This window comes from Sycon ciliatum, chromosome 6 (genome assembly GCF_964019385.1).
Source record: "Sycon ciliatum chromosome 6, ocSycCili1.1, whole genome shotgun sequence".
Lineage (NCBI taxonomy): Eukaryota > Metazoa > Porifera > Calcarea > Leucosolenida > Sycettidae > Sycon > Sycon ciliatum.
Window position 1 is genome coordinate 20,982,380 of NC_088648.1, and position 24,317 is coordinate 21,006,696.

Below are 24,317 nucleotides of genomic sequence, written 5' to 3' on the forward strand. Positions count from 1 at the left end.
TGCCCAATGGCAATGGTGAAAATGAAGAGCTCAGCTACATGTAGCTCTTTGTCATTCTCTCGCGCGGCCCGCACGGCTGTTAGCTGCACTTGGATCGCGGCAACTTAGTTTTCTGCACGTGAACCATGAAAAATCAATGCATGCTCATGCATGTTCATGCATAACCAGTCAGCTGGCCTGCTCGCCCACGCATTTGACAGGTAACAATTCCATCAAATTTGAGATATCGCTTCGTTCTAAGTCTCAAAACAGTTCTAAAGTCACCAAACCACGCTGGTAATCGATGGCTATTCAATGTTAACATCTTCAGGAAGACTTCAGCCGTTTCCCGAGAGTTTGGGCATCGTTGCCGTTGTTTTTCACGGTGTTCTTCTTCCTCCTGTCTGGAGCTGCAATTGCATCCTGGAATTATTTGAAAGGTATTTCGTGCGGGCTATGGGGGGGGGTTCCAACAGGCATAAACTGACATCGCTATAGGATAACTGGTAACTTTCACCCTTCAAGGAGGTAGAGCAATGAGAATTTTTTTGTGGCGGTCGTCCAATTTTTGTGGCGGTCGTGGCTGTATTTGTGCACTTCCAAGGCTTTCATTCTGCTTGATACTACTCTCTACTGTATGGGAATCGTTATTTAGGCACATGTAGCTGTCTTATTTGGTAGATCTGCTGTTTTCAATCACTTGGGACACTTTGTCTAGCCTATTTGTCTTTCGTTCGTGCCATCTATCAGTTTTGTGGGGTGCCTTGACCTGTATTTGTGAAGTTCTCGAGTAAAGACCCTAATTCTTGACTGGAGTCACGTCTTGAATTGAATTTGCTGGGCGAGCCCTCGTTCACGCAGTTGTCCTTATCGTAATAGTCAATATCTGCTTGCTGGACGGACTAGCGGCTAGAACAGGGATGACCAAATGGTCCAAGTGTGTACTAGTACACGATTATTGTTTCCATCATCGTGAAATGAGCGTTGTGGAATTGCAGTCGTCTGCCTTTGGCACTGAGGACATGAGGAGAGTTGATTGTTACTTCTGCTCAGCAATGAAGCGATCATCAGCTCTCTTTGTTCTAATTATTGAGAGGACATACCGGCATCGCAATCAAGTAAAGATTAGGCAAACCTCGCCTACCTCCAAAGAGAGTCGAAGATATTTTCTCCAAATGCAAAGACGATCTTTGTGAGTTTGTGACTTGCATTTGCGTGCATACATGAGCAGGCCACGGACCACGGCACGTGCGCGGTTACCATGCCATCTCAAACCGACGCCATCTTTCTAAGTTGCCGCTTCTTGACAGCCGTGCCCGGTCTCCGCCTCTCAATAATCCGTCATTCTTCGAGCCTTGCCCTTGGTCTGATCATCATGATCATCTGATCAGTCTGATGTCAGCCTGGCGCTAGCGCGCTATGCACTGTCGACATGTCTAGCTACGCGCATGCAGGATCTGGCACTACGTAAGTCGTGGCGTAGTGACTAGTGTGCGCATGCAGTGCACATGTAACTACTTACTTGTTGATCCGACGCGACCAGCCCATGCTCGAGCGCTCATGGCATGTGTGTACTGCTTTACCAACGCCACGGCTGCATGGCCAGCGCCTTGCGGCCGCAAAACATGTAGTCCATCGGCCAAATCTCAGAAAGGGCCTCTTTCGGCGAAGGTGATGCACTGAAGCTCCAACTAAACGCCCTTTGGCACACTAGCTCATGAGACCCCATAGAATACGAATCCGATTGTTGGACGTTGCCAATCCAGTCCAGGATAGTCGAACTGGGTCGAATACCTTCTTCCGATTTTCGTTATTTCGTCCACCATTACATCTTTCTCATCGACTTTTTTTCGCTTGGCGTATGTTCTTGAGCCGCTGAGCAGAATCTACGCACGCTCGAACACTTGAAATGCCTGTATGTTGACGGTTCGCAAGATTCTAGCGAGCTTGGTGGAAATCTATTATATATTTTGACATTTTTGGGGGAATCTGAATTAGAACGGTAGAAGCTCATTCGGAGAAGACGGCGTGTCGCCGCTGTCGGATTGTCGCTACTGTGTTTCAGACGTATTTGCTTGAACGTGCTATTGAGGATGGACAGAAGATGAAGTGACGGCTTTCTTGAACACGGACGTTGTGTCTACATTGTAGCTGAAACATCTCATCTGGCGTCTAGAACGCAATAATTATTATGAGTTGTGAGTGCCAGCTGAGCTGAACACAAGCTGGACACCATTCGTCAGCTGGGAATTTGCATCGAAGCTCTTGATAGCCACGATAAGCATAATTATACAGAGGTAACCTTGTTTGACTCAATACGCATGCAGGTGATACCACTAGTGGCACTACAATGTAAATGGTGCAAAATTGATGCAACAGCGAATATGTAAGAAAGGTTTGCTCCCCACACCGGAGCTCGCGCTATTCCGCCGACTTTACTTGACACTTGTCGGCGGAATAGCGCGAGCTCCGGTGTGGGGAGCAAACCTTTCTTACAAATCATCGCCGAAGTCGCAACCACTACTTCGTAGCGAATATGTACTTAGTACAATCACGAACAATTGTAAGGCAAGTGTTCATGCCTGTCATAGAAGAATTTCAGCCCGGAAGTCTTGTTGTCATGGTCATAAATAATACAGGACTTGAGTTGGCTCTGGACGTAAACACACTTGTGGTGAATACGGTCATTGTTGCGAGAAAAATATTTAGCCACTGTATGTTAACACCTGATGCCGCACTACACGCAATATTTCATGTACATGTATGTGAGGCTCAATTGCATCCACAAGGCCATCGATGCATGTAAGCACACAATGCTGTACAGTATAAGTAGTAGTCGACATGTGGTGCCTTCCTGCTGCACATGCACATGCGGCAAGTTGGCAACAACACATGACCTATCTGCACCGCACAGCGTGAGCTTAGAAAGGAATATTGCGCACATAGTGCTATTTGTGTTCCGATATCGTTAAGCCGGTATACATGTACTAGTATCCTTATACATGTACCTGGTCACTCGATAGGCGATGCCGACTGTACTAATCGTAACCATATTACCTGACAGGCTATAGCACACTGCGTCAGATCACTATGAAACAAAACAAGAGCTTTGCCCGGGGCGAATATACACTGAATCAAAGTAGGTTTCAACGGTACAGCACTAGTCACGATGAGGGGAGTTACGAGGATGGTTAGGCCATGACACATAGATGATGATTGTTAATGATTCATGCACGGTGGAAAATTACCACCAATGGCAATGGCGATGATATTGCTTTCACAACAATGACATCAGTAGGAGCAGTGACACAACCTTACTGCTCCAAGTAGGATTTACAAGCGAGTGAAGGGAGAGCAGACTGGTCTAATAGCAGACCGGGTCTAAGCAAGGAAGTAATCGGCATCAGAGGTGAGCTTGCACATCAGAAAACAGATGATGATCACCAAACACAGAGAAGTTGGCTATGTGTACGTTTGTGTCACTGTGTGTGCATGTGTGTGTGTGTGCATGTGTGTTTGTGTGTATGCGCGCACATCTGTGTGTGAGAGAGAGGCAGACAGACAGATAGCATATGGTGGGAGGGATCAAGGTCTGACCTCAGAGTTAAATGCTGACGGTGTGGAATAGCAACAGTGCGAAATCGGGCAGGGTGGTTAATGGCCCACACTGGAGCCGAGTAGGAGCGCCAGTGGTTGAGGGCTAGCACAGGAGTAGCAGCAGCTCCAGCCTAGGAAGATCAGCTTCTCGATGAAAATCTCCCGGACACAGTAGGTACCAAGCTTCACTAGCAGATTGCCGGCAGGGGTGCACGGCGAGCACCCGTACATCCCTCAAGCCACCAGAGCTGCAGTACTTGGAGACGATCCAGGTGCTTACCCGCCAACAATGCTGAGAAGGCACTGGAGCCATACAGGAACTTATGATCGAGCATGACCACAGACTTGAAATACAGGGTCCGGCGTTGAATACTGAGACAGCGACGTCTCCTCCACAGAACACCACTCAGCCCCACCATTGCATTATTTTCGCTTTTTCATGATTAATTTTTTACAATTGTGTTAGAGCACACAGCACTCGATGCAACATTTACCAGTGACTAAATAACTCCGCGTCTCCGACCATAACTGCAGCGTTCCCGTGAGCCTGTTGAGATTATCTTCATCTCGTCACATGTGAGCCTGTGTATTTCATCCGTATCGTGGCACAATTACACAGACACGATTTCCAACTCAGGCCGGTTCCGTTGCTCGAAGGGTTGGCGGTAAGAATTGCTACGCCGTCTGTGGCTGCATGGGAACTTGGCGAGTCGTCGTCTTTCTCCATAAATCCTGATCGTCACGCGAACAACAGCCACTATTGCCTAAAAACTACGACACAACAGTATCACTATCAAGCTCGCCCCAGCAGAAGGACACGAATGACGAGCGCTAAGACGGAGAAAGAGAGACAGGGTTACTGGTTAGTGAGAGCTAGTGCAGGTACGCTGTCATCTCCTGAGGTGGTGGGCGAAGCAGCGAAGTGAAACGAAGGAAGATAGAACTTATTAGAAGGCATACGGAGGCACCAAAACCTATTGCCTGTCACATACTAAGTGCCATTTAGGGTTGACAGCTGTCAGCTGACAGCCTCAAAAATTTGAAAATCTGCTCAAAAAACTCTCGATCAGAACTCTGCGCACTCTCAAATGGAGCGCACAGTAAAAAACTCGGCGACGAAGAACGCTTCGTATCGACGCCCTGGACTGAATTCGGCACGTCCAACAAACGGAATAGTGTTCTCTGATATATTCTCTACGTGCTGGGTATGGTCGCGTTTAGTTGGAAGCTCAGTGCATCACCACTTTCGATTTTGAGACTTGGCCGATGGACTAATGTGACCGGATTTCCATGTCCACGACAGTACAATCATGTACATGACGTGTAGACCTACAGAAAATGAGGTCTACCCTGCTACCAATGGCTACAGCGGAGAGAGAGCGCGCGTGTGTGTGTGTGTGGGGGGGGGGGGGACCCGGTGGAAGTGAGCAACCCAGATCTAGAGTACGCCACTGCGGTGGTAGACCAGGAAGAGAGTTGACACTAGCACGGTAGCAGCAGCACCGCTGTCAACCGTCAACTGGCTGCCCTTGGCAGCTCTGGAGTCTGGACGGACTTCGACACAATCATCATTGCCGGGATTGAATGTGTCCCGAGTTGACGGGTTACCATGGTTACCATGAGGATGGGTGCTGTAGTAACAGTTACTGTAAAATTACCAGTACTGGTAGTGGTAAGACTTACTAAGACTAAAGTAAGAGTCTTACTCTTAGTAAGAGTCTTACTCTTAGTCTTAGTAAGAGTCTTACTCTTAGTACCGACTACCGCCGTACCGCACACACTACCACTGGCTTCTGTCAAGTATGTTCTCCACAGTGGTCTTCCTGAATAACCAGTTACCATGGTTACCTGGGTCAGACTGGTACTACATGTAAGTATTATGATACACCAGTGAAACTCGCCTAATGGAGAGTCAAGGATTATTAGTTTTGTAAAAAGTACCGTCAGTCAGTGTCGTGCAATGTTATCGCATTTGCTGATTGTTTAGTACCTGGTGGTGTTAGTGGACATTATAGCGTAACTTGTAGTTCCTTGGACCTTGGTCCTTTTTACTTTTTATGATACATCAGTATTAATTATTATTATATCTGTGGCGTCATTTGGTCCATCCGGCGTCTTCCTTTGACCAGAGGAAACACACCAGGCTAGTATTCACCACCACGAAGAGTTCACCAGCCACATTCCACGATAACAATTTTTTTTAAATGAAGATACATGACATGTACACGTTATGAAGAAGAGGTTGGTGGGACTTCGGCGATACTTAGGGAATTGGTCGGTGTTCCCTACGTGGCAGCTCGCGCTTTTCCTGGCGATTTGAATTCTCTCTTGACTGACTCACGACTGCCATCCAGAGCACATGAGAAGTCCATGGAACCTTCCGCTTGACAAACCTGCAAGAAAGCACCACTCTCTGCACAGTGTTTCGGGGAATTCACTCCTCGTCAGTTGAGCTTGAGTAGGCTGAGAAAGATTGTGTCTGAAGAGAACCACTTATTACTATAAGTTATTAGATTAGATTATAGTGCTTTCAAGACGAAACCATCATCAGGGACAGGCACGTAACTCCTGGAGGTGCTGAACAAACGCTGAGTACCGTTGGCCATTCACAGCGTCGTTGCCTTCAAACCATCCAGTTCGCAAGCCCACGCTGGGGACAACAATGTGAAGAAGAGGTTGGTGCGACTTCGGCGATACTTGGGGAATTTGTGTTGCTCCCTACATGGGAGCTCGCACTTTTCCTGCCGACTTGAACTCTCACAAGTTTTCCCCAAAATATTGTAAATAGTAGTACAATCGTCATAACTATATCTCCTTTGTCTTTTGCTGGCACATGTACATGTACATTGTACTTTCTACGTGGGACTAGCCAGTATTGAGTAAACTAAACTAACTTTCGTGGATGTGCTCCAATACTAGGGCTTGAAAGTGATGACGTCAAAAACGGCCAGGGAGTACCGTAGTAAGTTGACATCAGATTTCTATTTTGGATCCACTAAGGTGTGACTTTGCTATTGCCTCAGTATGTGGGTGCATAGCAGCCCACTCATGTCGTATGCAGGGGTGACTTTACTTCGCCACCAGTTGTAACCCCGCCCCCCAGTAGCCAAATCAATCGGTTTCACTGGCTACATCACCTTGCTGGGAGTAAGACGGCTTGAAATGTGCTTGGATCCATACAAAAACTGGATCCAAGTGGATCCAGTTTTTGAATTTTTGAAATTGTTGCTATGCTGTGACCAAGAGTACATGGTTTTCATGTACTCTTGCTGTGACGTAGCACTTTCAAGCCCTATCGAGGGAGTTGTGAAAGCCAGCTCACTGGCGACGCTTTGCCCGATCCTTTCTTGTCAGCTCCGATTCGATATTAGCCCTGATGGATTATGCTGGAATAATTTCTGGCACACTCTTCAGATTTTGTCTAGATATTATGCCCTGGCATAAAAGGACTTCTGAGACCAGACGGTCGGCATAACCTTACGAGGCATATTTAGGCATGTTACAGGAAATAACCTGGTGAATGTTACCCCTTATAAGCCGTGCTGTCATGGTGCCAGAGTCGGTGTAAAGTATGAGGGAAATCAGTGGGGGGGGGGGGGGGGGGCAAATGCTAAGAAGGCGATAAAAAATATAATTATATCGTCTAGTTCACACACTCAAATGCAGTATGTACAAGGCCAGTCTGTAGAACTCCATGCCAGTGTGACCTGGTGGTCATTGTGTGTTTCCTCAAGCAGCTGGTTTGCTCTTGCCAAGCTAGAGGCTTATGACAAACCGGGCCGACCGTTGGCAAAATTGACTGGTCGTGTGGAAGTTATTATTTTGATTTAGGAAAAGGACATATTGATACAAGTTTTAAGAGTAACTGTCCACCACTGTAACTGGATACTACATACAGTCAGAAAGTGCAACAACTAGGCAAGAAACTGACGGAGTACTGAGACATTCAACGACCTGATAATTAGCTCCAACACATCTCCGAAGCGCTAACCAACAGCCTCCCAACTCGCAAGGTTCCCTCTTGGTCTACCTTAGAATCTATATTCTAGCTTCAGTGGTGGACAGTCAACTTGTATCCATAATTATGTCTATAGAAAAGAAAAAGGACCCAGGAACTACAAGTTACACTATAATGTCCACTAACACCACCAGTTACTAAACAATCAGCTCATGTGATAACATTGCACAACACTGACCGACGAACCGGGGCGACGGTACTGACGTTCTACAACTAACTGGCTAACAGCTGTAGGACATTCTGGATGCGCACTCCAAAAGCCTTCCAACTTGGAAGGTTCTAAGTTATAATAACATAGGAGAAATCAAATCCGTTGATCCCCGAGCTGCAGAGAGTGCTCAATGTCAGAGACAGAGCTTAGTACATAGCAGACTCAGCGGAGGACGTTCATGTTGGTTGTAACTCTGAGTTTCATGCGGTAACGGCGTTAGGCAATCATCAGACAACTGATACTCGGGTCTACCCAACAGTATGCTTATAAACACATAGGGCCACAGGCATAAACAAATTTAGCTGCTATGATAACATAGGAGGGTTTTCTTTTCTATATATTTGTCCGTGGCTCCACATCCAAGTCCATTAAAATTATTATTGTTATGTCATTTTCCTTTTACATGTACATGTACATTGTATTATTGGCTCAACATGCAACATGCGAGCTTGTATTATTATTATTGAGAGTGCAAGTGACAGCATCATAAAATTCATAATTATACTGATGAATTGGCCGTCTTTTGTCGCGCGCAGGAGATGTTGTCTAAGTAAATATACATGCGATTAAAAAAAAATCCTTTGTATTGAGTGCTGGTAATGCCACTCCGTACAAACCACCTCTGCCAATTATGCCAACAATTATGCCGGCATAATACGCCGGTGCCTACTGCTGACGACGTAATCGCTTACATGTGTTTCTACAGCTCACAACCAAACTGCTTATACAATGTACATGTACATGTACTGCCTACTTAAACTACTGTAAAACCGAAAAGTCTAACGAGTCACAAAGTCTAACGTTTTAACGACCAAGTATTTATCGTTTTTGGAAAAAACTTTATCGCTAGATGTCTGTGTATTAAAAGATGCGCATACAGATGGGTAGTCATCGTTAAACTTTCTGCACATAATCAGGCCAAAATTACAAAAACGTTAAACTTTTTGGTCGTTAGACTTTCCGGTTTTACAGTACACGCATTTCTAATTTTCTGTCTTGCAAGATCTCAAGGGCTTGAAAGTGCCACGTCACAGCATAGCAACAATTTCAAAAATTCAAAAACTGGATCCACTTGGATCCAGTTTTTGTATGGATCCAAGCACATTTCAAACGGTCTTACTCACAGCAAGGTGATGTAACCGGTGAAATTGACTGGGTTGGCTAATGGCCAGTAATGGGGGTAGGGTGACAATTGGCGGCGAAGAAAAAGTCACACCTGCATACGACATGCGTGGGTTGCTATGCACCCACACACTGAGGCAATAGTAAAGTCACACCTTAGTGGATCCAAAATAGAAATCTGATGTCAACTTACTACTCCCTGGCCGTTTTTGACGTGATCACTTTCAAGCCCTATTCAGCCGTCCGAAAGTGTACGGTACGCGGTACTTACGTTCCACTTCATCAGTGGCTCAAAAATGCCGAAAACTACAGGATCTAGGAGGGCGAAGTAAGTTTCAAGGATGTTGTCCACCAAAATGTTCTATAACTTGCCATACTCAATCTGCGGACAGAACTGTTTCGTCCTTTGTGGACTCATCAGCGCAGCACAGAGAAAATGAGGTCGAAACTGATAGCAATGGAAAAACAAACTGACAAGTCAGCGAGCTCTGCATAACGCAAACAGCGAAGGCACTACCGGTACCCCACATGAGAGTACTCAACTGCTATAGGAGCAGGAGCCAAATACTCAATCTGCGGACACAACTGTTTCGTCCTTATAACTTGCCATAAATATATATATCCGTAGACAAAGAACAATAGCTCTGACATGGACAGAGTGATTGCTGTTCGAAATCCAGGCAATGAAAGGGAGAGGGAGGGGGGGGGGTCTTTGAGGCATTTCTTCACATCCACTGCCAGTCGCAACAATGGCGAGTGAATCAATTGCCTTTTGATACCCACAAAGGTCAACGGAGAGTAGCACGAAGAGACGTGCCATGCACAGGGCACACAGCTGCGACCAAGATTCTACGCATACATCTATATATCTTCAAAGTGTTATACTGAGCCAGCAAGACATGCAGCACTGCACGCAGGCAGGCCCAAGCATGTGTGCCATCCATACAGGGACGGCAAGAAAAGAAAGCCTGGTTGCAGAATTGCACACATGCACACACACACACACACACACACACACACCCATGATATGTGTGTTCTATATTCACACACACACACACACACACACACACACACACACACACACACACACACACACACACACACACACACACACACACACACACACGCACGCACACACACACACACACATGCACACACATACACACACACTCATACACACACTCATACCCACACTCGTGCCCGTCACTGGAGTGATGATAGCGACCAGTCTACATGTATGTTAGACATAGCAACTTGTGCTGAGATTACACCATTCAACAGCTTGCAAGGCTGATGAATTGACCGTCACTAATATTGGCCACACACACACACACACACACACACACACACACACACACACACACACACACACACACACACACACTCACACACACATGTGCGCGCACATTGGGCATGTTCAATTACACGCACACACAATCCTATTTTCTCTAGAAGTCCCGACAATGCAGGCACCGTTCAGATGTCGCCGTCAGAATCCACGGAATCCAATCCCGCCAATTCGGACGCGGGGGCAGAGTTTCTCCATCTCCCGATAGAACTTCGGCACTCACTGTACGCTCTCCTAGCTCGACTTTGTCTGCTGCACGTACAGGCAATATGTCAGGTATACATGTAGAATCAATTCGTACATTAGAGCCGCCGTATATACCGTTGCTTTCCACGGCTTTCTCGTGTAGATCTTGATAACGGAACTCACAACGTACCGGTTTTCATGACTGCATTGTAGCTCATTCTGGTCATCCAAGAATTTTAAATTCTGAGAGCAGAATGTGTAATCGAATGTGTATTCTATTGCAGCGCACACAGCGCCGTCACCACCTACACATGCAGGACAAGTAACCTGCTTGGCTGCACTGGCCAGGATAACGAGAGGCAAGACGCCGGACGCCTGGGTTCTTACTTGTAGCAGTTACTGCCGCATGTAGAGGACCGGGTACTGCAGGTCAGGAAGCTCTCCGGCCGAACGGTGCACAATGCTACCAGTGCTAGCGTGCAACGGATGCCGATGCAGCCGGGATTGGCCATCTCAAGTACAAGCAACTGACAGCCATGGCATACTCGCCGAACAAGTGTTGCTGCTGCCGTGTCTTCGTGCCACGCTGTCTTTCCGCTGTCCTGAAAGCTGTCATTCCGGCTGGATCTCCAGTTCTCACCTGTGCTCGCTGCAAGCAACCGGCCAAGCGAAAGTACAATGATGTATTGGGGAGACGGTGCCCGAGTGTGTAGCAACTAGAACGATTCCCTTCTTTCGGTGGTGAGTCACCTTACTCGCTGATGCCGTTACGAGTTTCAATCCAGTGTGGCATGCCATCAATGACTTGGCGCAGTTCACTGGAGGTGGAGTCAAGAGAGGACTGCGAGAGGACAGCAATGTCACCTGATCTCTGTGAGGAGATGCACGCCGTGTTTGGCGTTACTGGAACTTGGCCACATTGTTGCCAACGCCTGCCTATTTGTGTCTCAGATATTGAAATAGCTATGGGAGACGGCCACCGCCAGTAAGAAAATGGCTTCGGCGATGCCCAGCAGAAAGAAGAAGTAGCTCTTGCATAGCATCATGTGCACCTTCATCAGACAAAATATCTTGGCCAGCACCGAACCTGCAGTCGTGTCAGAGCAGAGATGAAAGACGCAGAGAAGATACGGTGGGGGGGGGGGGGGGGAGAGAGAGAGAGAGACAGAGAGAGAGACAGAGACACAGGGAGACAGAGAGACGGAGACAGACAGAGACAGACAGAGACAGAAATTAAGCCATCGATGACACAACAGCAACTCCCTACCCTTTTACACTGGCGTAACCCAATTTGTATTATGTGTGCATGGTTGTAAGTTGTTCAATTGCAAAACAGCAAATTCTTACAGGAAACATGCGAAACGGTCTCCGCGACCTATTGAGAGTGGTGCATTGAAAAAAAGGTTATACAAGTGAAATACAATTCACAAACTATATTTCACTGTAAGGATAGACTCAGATGGACAGCCACGGATAGTTATAGGAAGAAAAACGGACCTTTGAACTCCAAGTTTGGCTGTAATGTGCACTAAGGAGTCGTCGCAAAAGTTGTTTGTCGTCCCTGAAACGAACATGATTCGTTGGGGGGGGGGGGGTGCAAGCCAAAATTGCAAGTCGACCGACACTGTACATAATTATGACATGTACATGCATGCGATTTTTTGTCGTCCAGCACAGCAAGCTGTGTTCGTTCCAGAGGGAGGGGAGGGGGTCCGAGTAGGAAAGGAACGATTTTCGCTTCAGGGACGACAGAAAACGTTTGGGACGACCCCTGACACCACCAGTTACTTGACAATCAGCTCATATTTGACTTATTTCACTTACAAGTGACGGAGCACGTCAGCCCGGCCGTGAACAGCCCAGCGATGAGGAAGACCAGTGGTAAGAGTAGCACCTTGCGATGACGTCGCAGCTTCCACAGAGCGTACAGGCCGGCGCCGACGTACACCACCGCTACCATGGCGATGCAGCTGTACATCGACGTGTTCAGAATGGCTGCATGCAATATTAGAAAAGAACAAGGGCGGCAGCAGCGGCCGCAACACAACGTCACAACGACAATTGCAATCGCGACCGCAGCCAATGCGAAATAATTCAGGTGCATAGCTGGGCCCGATTTTAGAGGGGGGGGGGGGGGGGGGGTGCACGGCTGCATACCGGTATGTGAAGGATGGCTTTTGCATGTCATTCATAGTCATCACATGCATGCTGAACCTAGGTCTGAATTTTTTCTCTACACTCTGTTATTTGTCCTACGCACCAATGCAGTGTGATGCTACTTGAACTGATGACGATCATGAGAAACCGTTCTTGGAACACGTAGCCCCCTACTTTGCCTTGATGCTCTGAGTAACAACAAAAAGCCATTAGTTTTTCTTTGTGTAACTCCTGTGTGTTCACCCTCGCCGTTAGGAGCTGCATCTGCCACCCTGCTATCACAGGCATGGTGGTGGCCTGGCACGTGTGAAACTTCCAAAGCTGGTTGTGTTTCTAACTACAACTGCATAGCCGCTGGTTATGCGGAAGTGCGAACTTTACTCTTTTTTTGTATACTACACCTTGATGTGTACACAATATAAATATGAGTGTGCAGTTTTGCCTTTCCAATGCTATAAGGCAACACCAAGTGATGTCTATGTTTCGCTTCACCGCGCGCATACCCTTTCCAATCGTGGACAAGAAAAGGAGCACCCAGGGGAGTCAATCGATGGCTGTTCTGGCGAACATTCTCTACGATGAAAAATACTACTTTTCCAAGTAGGGCCTGCTCACCAAGCGAGCGGAGATTCCAGGTGTCAAGGACTCCAAGATTATCCAGATTGTGATGGAGAGGAATTCCACTCGACTCATGTCGAAGAGCAGAAGGAGCCATCCACGAAACCTGTTTTGATATCTCTCCAGCCCAGTCTGCCAGCCGTCGTTTGTGATATAATTCAAAGTCTAGTGCATGTGGTGCTACAGTAAGATCGGGCGCCGAAGAACACCTCGCCGAAGAACACCCAGGCTGGAAAACCGGCAAAATTTAAGAACAGTCCGGGCTAGAGTTATCAGATTTAAGAACACTTTTAAAATTGTATACATTGTACATGTATGGGAGGTGAGTACATGTCATGTACACGTGTAAACAGTAACTGCTACATGTACAGTCATTCCCATTTATGACACCCACTAGTTTAGAAGTAGACTCTACTACATTGCACTACATGTACATGACAAACGTCATGACGTCACTCGACTCGCCGCGCGCGTGGGAATAAGAACGGTCTGGCTAGAATCAAAAATTTAAAAGAACTTTCCTAGGCTGCGCTCGAGCCCCTGCGTTCTTCGGCGCCCGATCTTACTGTATTCTGTGTGCAACATGGCTCAAGAGTCAGTACTAGCCCTTTCCCAAAGGTGCTCTTTTAATCCCGCACTCAGTGCTTTTCGCGTCCCTCAAAATAATAATGCTGAAAAAGTGCTCTTTTTTCAGTGAAAACAGGCAAAAAGTGCTCTTTTTTCAGTGAAGGATAGCCCTGATACATGTTCAGATATGAACCCAAGCTGAGAAATGAATACGCGCTCTTCCATTTATGGGTCCACGAAAGGCAAAACAGGAAGTAAAGTTCAAAAAACCCACTTTTTACAGCATTCTGTACACCAGGTACAAGCTTCACCAACTTGTTGCCCCCCCCCCCCCCCCCCCGCCGAAAATGCAGCGTGCCAAGACCCATCCATGCATCCAGATCGAGCACTCGGAAACTGTGACCGCATGCATGAGCAAACAGATTTAAGCACTTTTTCAGCTAAAAAAGCTCAAAAAGGGCGATATTCACCAAAAAACGCAATAAAGGGCGAAAGAAATGGGCTTTTCCAAAAAGGGCCAAAAAGGGCGAAAAAAGGGCGAGCACCTTTGGGAAAGGGCTACTCAGTGCACACAGAATGGGGTTTTGTTTTCCTCTTTTTTTTCCGCACGCCCACGTGCCTTTCCCAGAAACCTTCCGATGTGAAACATAGAATTAACTTGATGTGGCCTAATGAAATTGGTGTCTCCAGGTAGGTTATAGTAAACAAATTCAGAAAAAAAGAATCGGTATTTACGGACACATGGTCTTACTGTCCTCGACTAAACTTTGGCCTCTTGAGGCGAGATTCGCGAACAGTCCATACGCAAAGAGTGTACATACTCTGGTCTAAGGCATGGATGCTGATCCAAATATTTTCAGCGTCGAAATCCGTTCAAAGCTGCATGCTACAATATAGAATAAGATGAATGCTATGTGGTCCGCTAACCTTCGCAAGAACATGACGAAGTGCCATTTCGCGACATTCTATCGTATCGTCTGCTCCACAGTCCACACTCCACTAGAGCTATATTATCTCCTTCGTGTTACTCTCCACGCTATCGCTGTACAGCCTGGAACCTATTGACGCTATTCAATACCACATAATCGCGTCTACACTCTGACTACAGCGAATTTCCTGTCTTCATCAGGTTTTACCACGATCGCTGCGAGGAAAACCATGCTACGGTAGACCTTTCTCTAGCGGCGAGGTAACGTTAGTTGCCTGAGCGAACGAGGCTGCCAGCCAGACATGGAACAAAGGTATGACTGTACTAGCAAATTTTAGTTCTAACAGTGGCAGGGACCTGATCAGATGATGAGATCTAAACAGAAACGAAATTATTCAACGTTTGATGTTCTATCTATTAGAGTGAAGTAAAAATGTATGGATTTTTTCCAGGGAGTCGTAAAATACCAGGTATTTTCCCGGTATTTTACGACTCCCTGATTTTGTCTGACATTGTCAAACATGTCACATGAAACAGCATAGCAGTACATGATGTACACTGACTGTACAGTCGCAAAGCGCTAGCAAAGCGACGGGCGCGGGCCGGCCGTACTATTAGACTGTCACCAGTCACCATGGTCACTCGACTCGTGCCAGATTATTTTTTGTTTGGAGCAAGGAAGGAGTCGTGAACAATGTCTATGGTGAAAGCAGGGGCTAGCACTAGTACAGTAGCAGTAGCAAGGAGAGTATCAGTTGGTTCCGATGCAAGGATAGCTAGCTGCACACGCACACATGTATCTCAGTCGACCAGTCTGCCGAGCAAGGAAGGAGTTTTGAAAGCAGGGGCAGTGCCAGAGGGCTAGCTAGGCCTAGGAGAGTTGGTTCCAGACCCGCGGGTGGGCGTGGGCCATGTTCAACTCGATGCTGGCACGAGCGTACTCGTAGAAGGTCGATTGCCCATCCGAGCTGACTAGCAAGGATTGGTCTCAGCGGCGCTAGCGAGCTGGCCCCGAAAGTAAGTTAGTTTAGTTTTCCGGTTTGTCACTCGCACATGTTTTACACTATACTGTGCAGTCATCACGGTATAATAATGTAAATATTAGATCTACCATACCAGGGCATCTGCCATTGCTTTGAAGAAGGATATGATCCGCTGCAAGGATGATAGCGTTAGACGCCGGCCCAGCAGTTTAAATCTTGGAAGAACACGCCGGTTTGGCAGCTCACAGATCACCACTACATCACACACGGGGAGCAGACCTCCCATGGCTGTTAGCTGCACTTGGATCGTGGCAACTAAGTAACACTTGGTTTTCTGCACGTGAACCACGCAAAATCAATGCATTCTCATGCATAACCAGTCAGCTGGCCTGTTCGCACACACCTTTGACAGGTAACAATTCTGTTGCGGAATCTCAGCCATTCCGTTCCCTGGGACGCAGGACACAAAGGACAAGACTGGTTTGTTTTACATAATATATTTGGACATTACGGAAAGGTAGACTACTCTGACAGAGACGAACAAGAAGACTGACAAAAAGACTGTCGACTACAAAATCGCGCATGCTCATATCACACATGCACGCGACTAGACGAGACAGTTCGGGGAATGCCATCACACAGGAAAACAACACATCATTTCACAACACCTGCCCCCTTGATGACATTCCACAAAATAATAAACCGACACCACGTTCCACATGCACAACAGCAAAAGGAGCCACAGCAAAACAGAAAAACCAAAACCAACCAACAGCTTACATTGTAGCACAACAAAACTGGGCCACGACACAGGGCCAAACCAAGACACAAGAGCCGACGCTCTCAACCAAGCCGCACCACAGGGCCAAACCAAAACACGAGAGCCAAAGCTCCAACAAATAACAACATGCGCGCAGCAGCGCAAAATAAATCTACAACGCAAATTAATGCAGAACAACAGAACGACGAGAAGAGCAACATACCGACAACCAAACTCAACAACACAGCAACGAACTGAACAGTGAGAGAAACACGATCAGACAACACAGCGAGCAAGACAACAACAAGACGAACAACAAAGGACGACACACAGTCGGTGATGCCAGACTCATCCACTGGCCTCTGGCGAGCCACGGCCACACGCTCCATGCGGTACCTGCCGTCCCAGGCTCCAGTCCCCAGCTTCTGCCGGTCCAACCACCTGCTCTGCCTCCTCTTCCACCGTCTTGCACTCCCACCAGCTCCTCTCCTGACCTCCTCCATTCCCACGCATACTTAATAGTTTTACTTTGTTGTTGACGACGACGACGAACAGACTCACTACAAACTAACTCATCCTCTGCGTCCCGGGTTTCGGCACCACGTTGTTGCGGAATCTCAGCCATTCCGTTCCCCGGGATGCAGGACACAAAGGACAAGACTGGTTTGTTTTACATAATATATTTGGACATTACGGAAAGGTAGACTACTCTGACAGAGACGAACAAGAAGACTGACAAAAGGACTGTCGACTACAAATCGCGCATGCTCATAACACACATGCACGCGACTAGACGAGACAGTTTGGGGAATGCCATCACACAGGCAAACAACACATCATTTCATAACAATTCCATCAAATATAATGTGAGAAATCGCTTCGTTCTAAGTCTCAAAACAGTTCTAAAGTCAGGCCCGCCGGAAAGCAGGCGAAGTTGGTCCGGTTCGAGGGTGTCCGGGGATCTGCCCCGGACCTTTTTGAAAATTCTGGTCAGAAATAGCAGAATTTGGCCCTTTCACAAGTTTTCAGACCCCACTACAGGGAATAATTTTGCATGGATATCAAAGTACAATGTATGGCCTACTATGGGTGCATGTACATATGTACTGTAAACAATATTATACAAAATTTCGGCGCTGCAAAATTTCGGCACTTCACGATTTTTGACATCTCGGCGGCGATTTATTTTCGACGTGGGTAGAGGGCATGGTATAGTGCGACAGATGCTGTGAACAATTTCATCGGCGTTTTAATTTAGGCGTTTTGGGTCGGTGCCGATTTAAAAAAAATTAAAAAATTAAAAAAATTTCACGGTTCGCGTGAGACTCGGCCAAAGGCCCAGTTTTTCGCATCCGCAGGAACGCCACCACCCTCTTGGATCAAGGCGCTTATCCGAATATAGCCGAAATTAAATAGCTGCCGAAAATTTGTATATTTACAGTACATGAAACCCAGAGTGTGCACCTCGGATGGGTTGCTGTTACGGCGGAATTCCGTGATTACATCATTTTCGTGATGTAGCACGTACAAGCAGGATTCAAGCAGGTCTCTTTCTGCACAACTGCAGTTCAGTTGTACGCACTCAGATCCCGCCTCAGATCTGCGCAAAATAATATGTAATCACGGAATTCCGCCGTGACAGACACCCATAGCAGAAAAGGCCCCAAGCTGCACACTCTGGTTTTCATGTACTCTTGATAATACATGTACATGTACCCAGAATTTCTTCTCCCCGGTTTTAGACGAATCCCAGGGGGTGACCTGAGCCAGAGTTGGTCCGGTGACAACCGGACCAACCGGTTCCGGCGGATCTGAAAGTCACCAAGCCACGCTGGTAATCGATGGCTATTCAATGTTAACATCTTCAGGAAGACTTCAGCTGTTTCCCAAGAGTTTGGGCATCGTTGCCGTTATATTCCACGGTGTTCTTCTTCCTCCTGTCTGGAGCTGCAATTGCATCCTGGAAATTTTTAAAAGGTATTTAGTGCGAGCTGTGGGGGGGGGGGGCGTGCCGGGCGTAGGCGCGGGTGCGGGCGCGTGCGCTTGCGCCTGCGCCTGCTCGCGCGCTTGCGCCTGCGCGTGCGCGTGCCTGTGTATGTGTGTGTGTATGTGTGTGTGTTTGTAGTGGAGTTTCCCGTGAAATTGAACATTCCTGATCGGGACACTATTGGCCACACACCCAGGAACATGGCTCTGATTGTACCTCATAGAGTCATGGTATCATATGCGTGTACTCTACTGGACATCCAAAATGTTGTACTGTACATATGAAAGTACCTGCACCATGATTGTACTCGAAGTATAAGCGTGAATTTAGAGAAACAAAAAGGGAAGAAGGAAGGCCTGAGAGCATGTGTTGAAACCTGGATTCTTGAATAACGAGTTGGTTGGAGAAAGACTCTAACAACCTTGGAGGAGATTCACATTGTTGATATTGGTTTTATATTGATTCACTCGCCAAAGCGCACAAATATATTTGATGGCAATGGGGCGAATAACTAAGGAGAGATACAGTGCCATAAATTTATGGAGAGAGAGAGACAGAGACAGGGAGAGAGCAGGGGCGTGCTCGGCTCCCCTTCCAGGAGGGTGCACCACTTCCAGACAACAGCAATTTTCAAAAGGTTGTACCGAGAGACAGAGAGACAGAGACAGGGAGAGAGCAGGAGCGTGCTCGGCTCCCCTTCCAGGAGGGTGCACCACTTCCAGACAACAGCAATTTTCAAAAGGTTGTACCGGTGACATCATCAGATATTTGTATATTATGTGACGTCATTATTACTGTTACAAAGATTGTATGTCATCAAGAATGAACACAGTACGAGTACGAGTACGAGCGCGTACAGCATCATATCAACTTTTTCAAAATAAAGGATGGAAACTTTACAAATGTTTAAAGGGGAAGTTAAGGCAAAAATAAAAATTTCACCAGTTGTAGTCTTCGGGGTGCTGAGTCGAATGGTCTTGGTCCGAGAAAGCTGAGACGCTCCCTTCCTACTTGAATCCCAATCGAACTCGCGCACTTAAAAACCAATTCGTCGACGGCACTGTGCCAGGCAGGCCGAGACAAACACACATTGCATGGATATAGCTAAGAACAATTGTCACACTAAAATTGTTGTAGTTGACGTATCTGGACAGGATTCGAAAGAACAGCTTCAGCACCTCATCTGTGGATATGCTCCCGCGAGGTCAGGCTTTCCGCAATACATTGGTGACTTTTCAAAACCCCGGTCGCCAAGCACGCCCCTGGAGAGAAAGAGAGAGACAGAAAGAGCGAGAGAGAGAGAGAGAGAGAGAGAGAGAGATAGAGAGAGAGAGAGAGAGAGAGAGAGAGAGAGAGAGAGAGAGAGAGAGAGAGAGAGATACAGGACAGAGCACGCATTAACAGACAGCATTCTCCACGTATTCCATAGTTGTGTTTGCCGGACTTATGATTGTTGCAGGGTGGTGGTGACTGCCAGCATTGACGTCCTTGGTTGTCAAAGCAACCATGACTACGGCAAAGGTAGGTATCTTGCAACCATATGCGCGTACAAGTACCTTTAGGCACAGTTCTTTTTGTTCTCTAGGTCGCCGTGGAAACTGAAGCTTTCTTTCATCTTGGGCCTATGGGTATTCAGGGGCGTCGGACACGGTACGGTCACTACGGTATTGACCGTACCACTTTTTGCCCTAGGTACCCCGTGAATCAACGAGAGAGCTTGGAAGCTCAGGGCCCTACGCTATGCTTTTTTGCCTTGATGACCTCGACAAAAAAGCATAGGGATGTTATAAATTCTTATAAGTTTCTACTTTTTGTTTTTAGACATAACCTGGGATTCGAACCCGCACTATCGCCCTGCATGCATCCCCCGATACACTTCGCATACATACTAATTCTTCCAAGTTGCATCACGTTATGATCTTGTATTTGAAAGCCCTATTTGAATATGCATTGTGGCCAGCCTTTGATTGTACGGTACGGTACGGGATAGGTACGGGACAGGTACGGGACAGGTACGGTCGAGGGTAATACGACACCATCTACCGCCTTCATGACGGCAAAAAAAGAAAAGGGATGTTATAAATTTTTCGATTCTCCTATTTTTTTCAGGCATTACCTGGGATTCGAACCCGCACTATCGCCCTACATGCATTCATACTTCGCATTCATACTCATTCTTCTAAGTTGCTTCACGTTATGATCTTGCGTTTGAAAGCCCTATTTGAATATTGCGGCCAGCTGTGTTTGACGGTACAGTACGGTACGGGACAGATACGGGATAGCGCCAGGCGTGACACAAACACACAAACAAACACCAAATTAAAGCTGTGTGGACCCTGGCTAGCGCCAGACGTTACTGAAGTAACGTCTTCTGCATAGCTACGGGAATAAAATATACTCATCTGGGCACAAACTTCCAAAACCTTTCGCTCAGCAACCCCTCCCTCACGAGTAAATTGTACTTCAGATGGCTGACCGTACCACAGTAAAATATCTTCCGACACCCCTGGTTAATATCTGGATTCTTTTCTATTCTTGTGTTTTCTTTGCCGACTTTTGGTCAGTTGCCATTTAAGCTTTTCCCAGCATACACCCAGGAGTAGAGACTACTGGTACTAGTAGAGCTAGCTCCTAGCCTTTACACTAGCCTTTACACTAGCCTTTACACTAGCCTTTACACTAGCCTTTACACTAGCCTTTACACTAGCCTTTACACTAGCCTTTACACTAGCCTTTACACTAGCCTTTACACTAGCCTTTACACTAGCCTTTACACTAGCCTTTACACTAGCCTTTACACTAGCCTTTACACTAGCCTTTACACTAGCCTTTACACTAGCCTTTACACTAGCCTTTACACTAGCCTTTACACTAGCCTTTACACTAGCCTTTACACTAGCCTTTACACTAGCCTTTACACTAGCCTTTACACTAGCCTTTACACTAGCCTTTACAGTGTTTCTGTGCCGCTGTGTGGGTTACTACAGGTACTAATAGAGCTAGCTCCTAGCCTTTACAGTGTTTCTGTGTCGCTGTGTGGGTTACTACAGGAGCAACCTACCATGGATAGTCCTTGGAAAAGCAAGGAGTTCTCTCACTGGATGCCCCACCTGCAAGAAGCGCTCAGCTGCAGGACAATTCGTACAGCATGCTTTTCTAAGGAACTGATTTCTGAAGCTCAGCTGATGGAGCTGCGGGCTATAGAAGACCCAGAAAAACACGAGCTCTTGCTGGATATGCTAAGATGTGGTACAGCTGAGTCATTTCACATATTTTGTGATACTAGAGAGGTTTTGCATTCCGAATTTCGGAATTATTTTCGGAATGTGGCGGCAGCAGTCGAAAAAGTAGTCGAACTTTCGGAAGTGTGGTGGCGAAAGTGCATGGTTTTCCGAAAATAGATTTTCGGCTCTTTCATGTTTGGGAGTGCATATTTGAATACAAAAAAGTGTATTTTTCATGTTTGTATTTTTGCTTTCTGCTGCTCTCGATTATTTGAAAAAATTTCCACGTATGTAGTTTTGATTTTTGCTGGTTTTGCTGCTCTCGCTGATCTCGCCATGTTGACTAATCTTCTCACACTTCATCACACTCTATCTTCCTTTGCCCTGGAGCCTACTAACAGTACAAGACAGTAGTTCGCCAACCTCGTCTTCAGCTGTTGGATCACTTGGTCCACCATCAGTCCGTCCTCGTCTTCGAACCGCACCCAAATTCAGTTTGACCTGCGCACATGGATTTGATCCTGCTCAACCCCTTCGACGCTCTCCATTTTGTTTTGCATGGCAATCCTTGGAAACGAAGTCGAATCAGATTTTCGGAATGCAAAACACTGAAAATACCGTTTTTCGGAACGCGCTTTTTTCGGAAAAGCACAGTCGAAAATCATTCCGAAATTCGGAATGCAAAACCTCTCTATTGTGCATGACAACGAACCTCCACCAAATTTCGCTAGTTTCCTGGAAGAGATGAAGACGTTGGAGAGTTTTGTTGGGGGTAAGCCATTGAGCAATTCCATTTGACTTCACTAGAAATGTCCGAAAAACGTTGCCTAGTGTCCGTGGTGTATGTATGTCATTAGGGTACGAAAAGAACACTCTTCTAGCACTTCTAGTACCCTGCAGGCACGGTGACCAGGTGACTGGTGTACGCAGGAGCACGTGACCGCTTGTTCAACCATGTTCGATTGGGAATAAAGGAGGAACGCTGCATCGCAGCCTTTTCGGACCAAAACCAGTCGACTCAGCGTCCAAAAGACTACAACATATGGGCCAATCGCGGTCATCCGTGCTTTTATAAGAACGAAATGGCGCTTTTAGTGACATTTTGCATACAAATCCCCATCTAGTAGGGCGCAGTCACCCAGTTTCGGTGGAAGTTCGCGAGTTCGATTGGGATTCAAGTAGGAAGGGAGCGTCGCAGCTTCCTCGGACCAAGACCATTCGACTCAGCACCCAGATTACTACAACTGGTGAAAATTTGATTTTAGGGTATACTTCCCCTTTAACATGTGCACTGCATGCAACGATCTGTACACGCTGAGACTGGATTTCCATGTCCACTAGTGACGACAGTAGTATTAATTTTCCACTAAACTCACACACGGGGTGCCCGTAGACCGAGGTGCACCTAACTGGGAGGTCTGGGTAATAGTCCAGAGAGATGTGACTGAGAATTGATGTTCTTTTTTAGTCGTTCAGTCCAGAGACCGTACTTAGATGGTGAAGTATTTTCATTCTGCGTCCACTTCACCACCGCCGTTGCGCTCTGCGGCCGACGAAGTTCATTCCACACAACAGCAACAAGAGGCTCCTTGGGTACTGTTCAACTACAGTAACTTTCTCCGATGAAGTCTAATTCACCGAAACAGCTTTCTGAAGGAATTCAAAAAATTTGTTCAGTACGGAAGGAGCCTCCTCTTGTTGCTGTTGTGGGGAATGAACGTGGTCGGCCTTAGAGCGCAACGTTGGTGGTGGTGGTGGTGGTGGTGAAGTGGACGCAGAATTTTCAAGGGTCGAGTGCTGCTGCTTACTTTCTTGTTAAGTTTTGTTTTCTTTCATAAATATCATGAATATCCTTAAAAAAAAAAGGCCACGCACACACTGTGACGGTGGATGGCCTGAACAGGATTGCTGCTCACAGCCATCATTTTCCCGCACAGGACCCGCAGCCGCATCAGTAAGAATGGCTGGGTGGTAGTTTATTCTCTTTCACTTCGGTAACTTAGCGACTGTACCTTTAAAAGGGTGGTCGTGATAATCAGACAACATAACAGTAAAACCTGGAGTAAGCGACCTCTCGTTTTAGCGAACCACTTGCTCGTTAACGACCGTTTTCCATACACGGACAGTTCTACACAGACACTATGGGAGCTGGTTCTAAAGGCCACCTGGCTTTAACGACCGCTTTTCCTTGCACCGTGGGGTGGTCGCTTAAACCAGGTTCTGTACCAGTAATTTGAGTTTCAGTACGAGTACCCATACCTGGCCAACATCCCGATTTGGCCGGGACCGTCCCGATATCGAGGGGTGGGGGGGGGGGGGTAATAGGCACCCAAACGTGCAATAGTAGCATGCCTCACAGCTCCATTTGTATTATTACAATTATACAATCATTTTCATACATTGGCATGCCATTGTCCCGATCTCAGGTTTTCAGAGGCTGGCATGTATATGTATGAGTACTTACAGGTATGCTAATTCTTGCCGAAGACAGTCGTACCTCTCACATAGAAATAGCAGCCATCCGCTTAATTATTATAATTATCATTAATTGTATAGATACCAGCACTATTCAGTACAAAGGAATTGAAAACAGGAGCTAGGGAAAATGGGCTACAGGTTAGGCGTGCATATC

General features: G+C 46.8%; 1 protein-coding gene and 1 long non-coding RNA gene across 2 annotated transcripts; one reads left to right on the top strand and one right to left on the bottom strand.

The window, feature by feature from the left end:
- Nucleotides 1-9,364: 9,364 nt before the first annotated feature.
- On the bottom strand, nucleotides 9,365-15,092 carry LOC135819635 (uncharacterized). Its single transcript, XM_065332879.1, has 3 exons — nucleotides 14,731-15,092; nucleotides 12,286-12,456; nucleotides 9,365-11,548 (listed from the first exon to the last, which is right to left on the bottom strand). The coding sequence occupies exons 1-3, from the start codon at nucleotides 14,765-14,767 to the stop codon at nucleotides 11,409-11,411; spliced, it is 348 nt and encodes a 115-aa protein (XP_065188951.1). The 5' UTR covers nucleotides 14,768-15,092; the 3' UTR covers nucleotides 9,365-11,408.
- A 401-nt stretch (nucleotides 15,093-15,493) lies between these two features.
- On the top strand, nucleotides 15,494-22,208 carry LOC135818896 (uncharacterized). The gene is made up of 3 exons (XR_010553807.1): nucleotides 15,494-15,748; nucleotides 19,921-19,982; nucleotides 21,512-22,208. It is a non-coding gene; the product is annotated as an uncharacterized LOC135818896 (long non-coding RNA).
- Nucleotides 22,209-24,317: the final 2,109 nt, after the last annotated feature.